Here is a 9484-nt window from a genome sequence, read left to right on the forward strand (position 1 = left end):
TGCAGGACATCGTCTGATGCTGGACGCCGCAGTCACAGACACAAACACTCTCACTCCCTTCCCCGTGATCCAAACACACTTTGTTGTAAGAGCTCGTGGTTTCCAGGGAAACGGGGTCGGAACGCAACCGAGCACCCTGCTCGCGCGGAGGCACGCGGCGGCTCCCGCGGGGAAGTTTACGGTGAATCTGCGAGGTGGGGGGGGGGGGGGGTGTCTTCGCCGAAGCAGTCGGTTGTTTCGAACATACGAAAACCTTTAAATGCCGTAGAGATGTTTACCAGGAGAGGGGGTTCTGAGCACAAGTTATCACTTGAACTGTAAAATGAAGTTTGAGATTAAATGAATGTGAGATAAATATGTAGAAAGAACTTCCCTCGTGACCGAACTTTCTGTCCCCGGGATCCCCCCCCCCCCCTTCCCCGAAGGCGGCACTCTAGTTCCGTTATTAATTCACCTGTCCCCAAATACACACACACACTTGAACCGCGTCACCAGTTCGCAGGGTGCGCGCGGTGCTCTGGGACTGCCGGTCTGGCGCACGGCGCGCACGCGACTGCTCCGGGTGCGCGGCTCTCCCATTGGCTGCGAGGAGTCCCCGCGCTCGCGCCGCGCCTATAAAGCGAGCAGCAGGTGCGCGGCGGAAAAGTTGGCGTGAAAGAAGCGGCGGGCGCGACGCAGTCATCGCAGTCATCGCAGTCATCGGTCACATCAACAGGTGCGATGCGGTGGCGCGTCCGTGCGCGTGGTGTCTCCGGAAGCGCGTCCTCGTGTCGTTCACTGTCACTTTTGTCCATTTGAGCGCAGATCGCGACGAGTAGTTGGCGCTCCGGGGTTGGAGTTTAAGAAGACGGATCTTTAACAAGCATCAGGTCGAGTTTAGATCTGAATTCGAGGAGTACTATGTGACTGTCAGTAAGTAAGTGTAATACGGTGCAAAAAGTAATAATTAAATCTCAGTAAAGAGACGCTAATATAATAGAAAATGTACCTCATGTATGCAGCAATATAATAATTATATTGAATTTATGTAATGTAAAATAAGCTTAATGAAATGCGCAGTAGCTGATGCGATGTAATGAACTGAATCAGGGTGGTGTGTGTGTGTGTGTGTGTGTGTGTGTGTGAGATGAGACAATGCGCTAGTACGTGTGTGTGTCTCGTGAGCAGCGATACGCAGCGAGTCCGTTTCCTGCGCGCCGCTCGCGCTCCCATTGATTCTTCACACACCGCCAACTTTCCCGGAGAAATGCGACACAAAGGAGATCCGATCTCCTACTGTAACAGTGTAGCGAGCAGGAAATGAGCGTTCGGCCCTGAAACACAACGCACACCTTAAACAAAAGAGCTCGCAGCCTGATGGGGGATCTGATGGATCAGCAGGCGATGGGATCCAATCCCATTTATCCGTGTTGCCAGTGGGAGACACAAATAATAACTGGTTAAATTTTTCTGTCTCCTCATTGTGTGTGTGTGTGTGTGTGTGTGTGTGTGTGTGTGAGAGAGAGAGAGAAAGAATAATAAAAGCTCACGCAGAATAGCTTTTACAGAATATGTAATATTTATATATGAATAATAAATACGGTCATATATGATCCAAATGACGCGATAAGATGAAAACTGCTTGTTTACTGTTACACTGTCTTGTTTTTTTCTTATTATTTGTAAGTGTCCCTCGCTTTGTTAATAATTGAAGCGCTGCGCTGTGACACGGCCGTACTGTAAGTGAGGCGCGCGCGGGGTACAGTAGAGTAGAGCGCGCGCTTCGGAAACACGGGGGCGGCTTCTAATGTTTGCAAATGGTGCAAATACACGCTTTAGCTTATATTGCGCGCGGGGGGAAAAAAAGTCATGTGAGTGGCAGGAGGAGCGGTGCTCAGTCCCCCCCGCTGAAAACACCTATCCGTCACGCGCGCACAATTAAAGAACTACTATTGGGTCGTTCGTCACCGTGCCAGGTGTAATTTAATTTGTGCGTCTTTAGCGGAGAAGTGTGAGCACTCCGGGCCTGTGAACTTTTTAAAACCATTACTCATGTCCCTGATTTATGACTGTGGCGGTGAGCGCGCGCCAGGACCTGGAGCTCTGTCTCTCCTCCCTCTTCATCCACATCGGCCTTCCATGCGCTTTTGCCTCCAGGAATGTCTAACTTATTTGTCCACATGGATACCCCTCATTGCACCGGTCCTGACCAGTTGTGTTCGTCCACTGACACGTGGCCTTTAGTGTATTGTGCGAAATCCCAGTGGTCCTGGTGCCCATCTTCTTTTCTATCATCACATTAGGCTGAGGGTGGCGCTCCTGCAGTCCTTTTCCCAGATTTCCCACAATCCCATGTTCCTCTTCCGTGTGACTGCAGGCTTAGGTCAGCTGGACCATGTGGCTCCTGGAGAAGATTCGCGGGTCGATGGAGAGCAGCTCCTCGCGGCACCGGGAGCCGGCGGACAAACAGCCGAAGGCTCCGCCCTACAGCAACGTGCTCACCCCGGACAAAATCCCCGACTTCTTCATCCCGCCCAAGCTGGTGTGCTGCCCCCCCGAGGGGGAGCCGCCCGACGTCCAGCCTCAAGCCGTGCTGCGGGCCTCCAACTCTGAGCAGGCCATCGGCAGCAAGAGGACGCCAGGAAGCCCCCGCAGCCCCCGTAGCCCTCATAGCCCCCGTCCCATCGGCAAGCTCACGGGGGAGTCGAGGAACCTGCTCAAATCCGCCAACCGCCACATCATCCAGATAGAGAGCGCCGACGATCTGGTGGTGGCTGACGCGGGGCACTTGGCTACCAACGCGGACCCTCAGTCGCAGACAGCCATGTCGCTGCCCTACGTGCCCAAAGCGCAGACGTCCTACGGCTTCGCCACCCTCATGGAGAGCCCCCACACCCGCCGCAAGGAGTCCCTCTTCCACGCCGACCACAGCAGCCCCATCACGTCCCCCAGCTCTCAGCGCAAGAAGGGAGCCGGCGAGGGCAACCACCTGAACCCAGCCGACTGCGGCACCTCCCACATGAACCCGTATCGATACTTCAGCGGCGGGGAGAGCGACACGTGCTCCTCGGCCGAGTCGTCGCCCTTCGGCTCTCCGCTGCTGTCGCGCTCCGCCTCCCTCCTCAAGATGTTTACCCAGGAGACCCAGGCCAAGGTGGTGAAGGCCAAGCGCAGCTTTGCCCGCCACAGCTCGCTCTCCACGGATGAATGCAGCTCTGCCGACACGAGTCCCAGCCTGCAACGCCGGCTCCGCTGCCCCCTGTCCTTTGCTGGGGGTGGGGCCCAGGGAGGCGGTGCTTCGGGAGGGGGCGGAGCCTCAGAACGTCTGCAGCGGGAGCACACTGTGAACCTGCACCGGGGCGGCTCTCTGCGGCTGCGCGCGCACTACGACCCCGAGGCGGCGCGTCTGCGCATCCGCGTACTGGCCGCCGAGGACCTGTACGACCGCACGTTCGACCCGAAAAACATCAACTGCTGCGTGGCGCTGTACCTGAACCCTGGCAAGGTGCAGAAGCAGAGGAGCACCATCATCAAGAACAGCCGCAACCCCGTGTTCAACGAAGACTTCTTCTTCGACTCGCTGCCGTCGGCGCAGGCCAAGAAGATGGCGCTGAAGATGAAGGTGGTGAACAAGGGCACCAGCCTGAAGAGAGACGTGCTGCTGGGCGAACGAGAAGTCCCCCTGCGGGAGCTCATCTCGGGGCTGTAGGGCAAGAGGACAGAGAGTGTGCGGCCCTGCCACCTCGCCCCCTTCCTCCTCGCCTTCATCCCCCTCATCCTGCAGCCACGACGTCCCACCACCGGCGGCTTCTGGGACGAGTCGCGTTCCCTCGCTTCCCACGGGCCTACGGAAATCGCCCGCGGTTACGTCATTTTCGAACACCATGTTGACCTGCTCAAGTCGAGATGTTCCGCAGCATTCCTGCGTGTGCGCATGCCTACCGCGGCGTACCGCCGTTGTCTGTATGAACGCCGTCTGCACGAAGCGGCTCGTGTCTAATGTATTCTGGGTCGGCGCGGCTCAGGGCTTTGAAGTCCCGTAATAACCGGAAATGCAAATGAGTGCCGGTGAGGCACAGTTCCGGGTGCCGCTCCGCAGACACTGTTTACACCGCGGTATGTCAGTGCACCGCACTCTTCCCCGCCCTTGGTGTTTGCTCGCTTGAATCCCTTAATGAGCTTTTATTGTGAGCGCTGTGAGACCGGAGGGAGGAGCACCCACAAGCCTTATTGAGCAGTTCCTGAAGTAACGGCACCGGAGACCACATGCGGTTCGCGGCTCTCGGTCACGAAAGGCCTGGCTGGCCGCTGTATTTGGCTCCCTGAACTTGCAAAGTCTCCCATCCTTGCGTGTTTTGAACGTGTTCGTGTTCCGCTGGCACGTCCACACCGGGCTCTGCATGTACCAGGTGTGCTGCTGTGCTGAAGAAGCTGAAGCTGCATGGTTTTGTCGTTCAGACTGTGCCGTGCTTTTTAACGCCAGGACTTCCTCCGAACCGCGCTTTGCGAGCAACTTTGATCTCGGCCGGAACTCCTGCCCGATGGCGTCGCTCTTCTGCCGTTAACAGGACTCTGAACGCACGTTGCTGCTTGCAAAATATTTATGGTGCCAAATGTCATTGATCAAAATGAGCTTTTATTTGAGTTCCTTTTAGATCCCCAGCACTGAAGGGTGTCCAAAGGTGAAGGGTGACGCTTCCTGGCACAGGCCAATTTGGCATCGCTCCGCTTTTCCCATCGTCGCCTCGATGGTTTCCGAGGCCCTCGGGTACCTTGCGCGACCAAGTGCTTCGTTACGTTTCCAAAGGTAGCGATGGGAGCGCTGTGGAACCGCCGTCCTCGTGTCCATGAGAAAGTTGCGCCCGCTCCTTACCCACCTTTTGGTGCCGAGTCACAGTGGGCATAAAGCCGTGGAGCCGGAAGGCGTCCTGGCGGTGCGAGTCGCTCGCTCGTGATTTTTCCACTTCCTCTCGTAAAGCGCCGTCGTCGGTGCGAGGTGCCGCACGCCACACAGCCTTCACCGCTTTTCACTCCTATTCACCCTGGTTATTTTGGCTGCAGAATTCTATCGTTTTTTTCCTTCACGTATCCGGTCGGCTGCGTCCGGTATGGCGCGATGTCCGTGGCTCTCCTTCCGATGAAGTAGTCGTGCTTCTGCGTAAATGTGAGAAGTTTGGCGTGAATCCTTCTGTAAATATGTGCTTCTCAATGGAGGTATTGACTTTTTCCACACAAGAACTGCACGCTCGGAAGCCCGGAATGTAACTCTTCAGTCCGCTCCCAAAGCAACAGTCTTCCTCATTGTTCCCACAAGAAGGCACAACAAGAAGTGCACAACGCCACTCGTGCTTTAGATGGAGAACCAAACGGTTAACGGAACGCTGTCTTGTATTTTTTAATTTCCAAAGCGCCTGTCTCGCGCAGCGGAGGGCTCGGTCCTGCGGTCCTGCGGAGGAGGGGTGAGCGGGGATCCCGGTTCCCCTGGGCTCGCAGTGCGTGTGAGCAGGAGCAGGAGAACGTCCGGCCGCAGCGGGACCTCGAGCAGGGTGCTGTGTGTCCCTGTAGCTCATACGTCTCAAGAGCATTTCTGCGCACAAAGAGAACTGCGTGAGCTCTGAGCGGTTCTAAACAAGTAATTCTCATAAACAGCTGCATCAATAGTGTTCATTTATAACAATGAGAGAAAAATATTAATTTATGCACATTGCCCAGATTAGGAGGGGGGGCGCGGTGGCGCAGTGGGTTGGACTGGGTCCTGCTCTCGGGTGGGTCTGGGGTTCGAGTCTCGCTTGGGGTGCCTTGCGGCGGACTGGCGTCCCATCCTGAGTGTGTCCCCTCCCCCTCCGGCCTTATGCCCTGAGTTTCCGGCTAGGCTCCGGCTCCCCGCGACCCCGTATGGGACAAGTGGTTCAGAAAGTGCATGCGTGCGTGCGTGCGTGCGTGCGTGCGTGCGTGCCCAGATTAGGCAAGCGTGCCAGTACATTTGAAGTTATTTCCATTTGCATCTTCCTTCGCATTTTTCACAGATCTTAGGGTCACCTATAAATAAGGCACTTGTGGTGTCACACATGAAGCCAGAGGCTTCCAGGTTTCACCTTTAACACACGTCTGATCTTCTGGCATGTTCTGGAAGAGTCGTCTCAAGGTGCATATTTTCCCTTCAGCGAGGACAAGAAAAACAGCAGAATATAGGTGGAGCAACTACTTCATACTGTGATACTTTAATATTCAAATTACTGTTTTAAAGTTCGGTATTGATCGATAGCAACCAACCAAGGTCTACAGCCGCTTGTCCTGAGCGGAGTCGCGCTGAGCCGGAGCTTAGCCCAGCCACACCGGGCGCAGGGGACACCCCACATGGGGTACCAGTCGGCCACACGGCACCTTAAGCAGGGCTCGAACTCCAGTCCCACCACACAGCAGGCACTGGTCCAACCCACTGTGCCACTGCACCCCCCCCCAGGTATCATCGATACATTTTTAAAATCAAACTTCTCCTGCACTCGTTTTCTACTAGCTAGTGCATCCGCACCTAGACCCTCTGGGTGCACCAATGGTCTGGTCGACGTGTGGACCGGAAGTCCTGTGCCGTCCACACAAACTCCTTTCTCCATGTCCAGGACCCCCCCATGCTCACTCCTTCTTAATTAAGGTATTACAATTTCTGTTTCCAGCATTCATTAAAGTAGTGTCAAATTGCAGGTATTAAATTTCCCATTAACTCGCCGTTGCTGGCCGGCCCCTTATTATTCGGAGCCGAATGACAGTTTAATTGCGCGGGGGGGCGAGTTGTCCTGAGTGACAGAAATCTTTCAGATCGCAGAAACTCGGAACGGTTCCCGCTCTTGTGCGGAGGAGAAAGCGACCCACCGTGGGGGAAGCATGTTCATATTCTTTCCAGCGATCACATTTCATATGAGAATGAGATGAAAGTTGCAGCACTGACAGCATCTTCAAGCTCAGACAGGTTATTAAGAACCAAGTGTCTCTTCGTCTCTGCTAACGCCGGGGCCCCCTTTGTGCTGCTTCATCGATCGCAAATCACGTTGCTCGGTTCACCTGGAGGATGTTTAAATTTTTAAGCGTTGTCAGAAATGATGGCCCTGACGGTGTGTTTCAAGTTGTCATGTACATGTCTGTATCTGGAAAGAGATGCCTTGATTAAAACCAAGTTTATTGTGGATCTCTTGTCTGCGTCTGTCTGCTTGCTAGCGGCTCATAGAAAGAAGGTTTCCGACACGCGTCGCCCACGAGTTCGCTCGCTCCGAGGCGTCTCTTGCAGCACCGGAGCATCCAGGAGCCTCTGTAGGCCCAGGTCAGGTAGGTTCCCCTGGATTTCCGCACAGGTCATCCAAGGACGCTGAGGTGCAGCCCTTCCCGCTCGAACATCCAAGAGCTCCAGGAGCGAGTGTGGGAGCCTCGCTTCGCCCTTCCGCAACTCCTCCGTCGTTCAAAGTCGGACGGTCACGTGGTTCGCCCATGTAGAGCTCATCGCTCCGCAGCCAAAGAGGACCGAGTTCGAACCAGCTGGCAGCGGCTCCAGTGATCCGTTAGGTATTTTTTACACATCCGCTTGCCCAGCACAAGTAACTTACTGACTTTTACTGCAATTCAGCGATAACTTTTTATGCCCTTCTATAGTTAGTTGCTTGGTTGCAAAGCAGACACATAATTAGCTTCTTTAGGACCTTCACATTAAATTGTTCTTTTGTTTAATTATCCAGAAAGAAAAAGTGAGTTTTAACTGCAAAAAATTCTGCACTTTTTTTTTTTTCTTCTCTTATGGGGTAAAATATGGTCAGTAATATTTAGTATACCCCGAAATACTTTCTCTTTGCCCAGTGGAAAAAATAAAAGTATTGTCTTATTGTTGACAATAATATGGCATGGGCATAAATTACCCATCCAGAAAACATAATTCAATTAATACTGATGGTTTTCATAAACCTTGGGATTCAAACCCAGGACCTTCACGTATAAGGAAAGAGCTCTAACCACTACACTACCTGCTGGCCTGAGATTACAGCCCCTGATTAGTGCTCTTTTCATGAAAATAGTACTTTCTGCAATAGTTTTTCAGCCAGACTGGACACCTCCTGGTACCCTGATCACCTTGCTGTCAATGCACTGTGGTCATCAGTGCCTCAGTCACGACTGCACCGTTCTGTCAGTCACTCGGGAACGGAGTTGCGACTGACTCATCATCGACGCTCAATGTACAGAAGTCATTCGGGGCCATCGAAGGAGCTACATCATGACTTCTGTGGTTTGGGGCCCCCAGCTTGAAGGGTTCTGCTCAGAGCCCCACGAATGGGAGTGGAACCTACGATAGCCCATTTCATGCTAAGACAAGTATCGGAGCCTCTAATTTCCTGGTCAACCTTTTTAAACCCAGTAGTTCAAGTTATAAATGAAATTAAAGGAAATGCCCTCTCATCTAGACCCGACAGAGCTGACAATCACAGGGTAACCCTAGAAGTCCACCAGTGATCTGCTTGAACATCACCTTGCATTTAGGATGTTTCCTCAAGTCACTCGCCACAGAATCAGAACTCAAGGGAACATTTTAGACAATTAAGAAGAATTGGAGAATTAAGGTGCTCGCTCACTGCTGGACCAATGGAGGGTCATGAGGGTCATACTCAGAATCATTGCTACCTTTATTTGTTGGGTGACAGGTGAAAGTCACTGGAGGGGAGGGCTGCTTTGTGGAACAAGTGTGCGCTAAACGCGCTTAAATAGGCTAAATAGGCCTAAAAGGCCTTCACTGAGTGGCGTTTCAAGACAGGTCAGCATCCAGGATTGTGCAACCAGGGAGAAGGACTTTTCTGCTCAATGGTAGTAAAAGAGGTCCTTCGTGGGGGCTTTAGGAAGACCAGCAGGCGAATGAGATGGAGCTACCGCGGTGCTCATTTTCACGCAACGTGTAGCTACGTCGGTTAGCTCGGCCGCACGATTGCTACTTCGCGCTCATTTTAAAGCGGCCCAGAGGAGCACTTCTGTGCGGCGCCGCTCATGCAGCACCTTTGAAGGCTCACCATGTGTTGCGTGGCGCTCTTGATTCTCAGGGCTAAATAAACAGAACGCGGCACCGTGTTTGAGGTGCTTCCTGTGCCGCCTTTGGCTTCGAATATGTCGGCGCTCCCATGTGTGAATTGTTTACAGCCGGCTTTATGTATTGTTTTTCTCCCCTCCGCCTGAATCGGATTTCAGCTGCTTCAGAAAGTTATTAAGCACCGAGTATCAAGAAAAAACACAAGCGAAACTGAAACGATCGCGATTTTTACTCAAAGCGGAACGAAGACTCGGGCCGAGGTCGGCGTTCCCTGTAACAACACCCTTCTCGGTGTCACTGCTGCTCACGTGGATTGCGAAATGCACAAAACTTGTGCCGCACAGCCGCACGTGATTCCGTAGCCTTTGACTGCGTTGCACCGCCGAGGTCCATAAAGCAATGGTGTCATTTAAGGGACAATTCCCTTTAGCTCCAGCTGATATCTGAGAG

At 53.4% G+C, this 9484-nt stretch overlaps 1 protein-coding gene across 1 annotated transcript; it reads left to right on the top strand.

Annotated features, from left to right (window-relative positions):
- Positions 1–660: 660 nt before the first annotated feature.
- On the top strand, positions 661–5725 carry LOC108921531 (C2 calcium-dependent domain-containing protein 4C-like). Its single transcript, XM_029249324.1, has 2 exons — positions 661–715; positions 2357–5725. The coding sequence occupies exon 2, from the start codon at positions 2375–2377 to the stop codon at positions 3686–3688; it is 1314 nt and encodes a 437-aa protein (XP_029105157.1). The 5' UTR covers positions 661–715; positions 2357–2374; the 3' UTR covers positions 3689–5725.
- The last annotated feature ends 3759 nt before the right edge of the window (positions 5726–9484 follow it).

This window comes from Scleropages formosus, chromosome 25 (genome assembly GCF_900964775.1).
Source record: "Scleropages formosus chromosome 25, fSclFor1.1, whole genome shotgun sequence".
NCBI lineage: Eukaryota > Metazoa > Chordata > Actinopteri > Osteoglossiformes > Osteoglossidae > Scleropages > Scleropages formosus.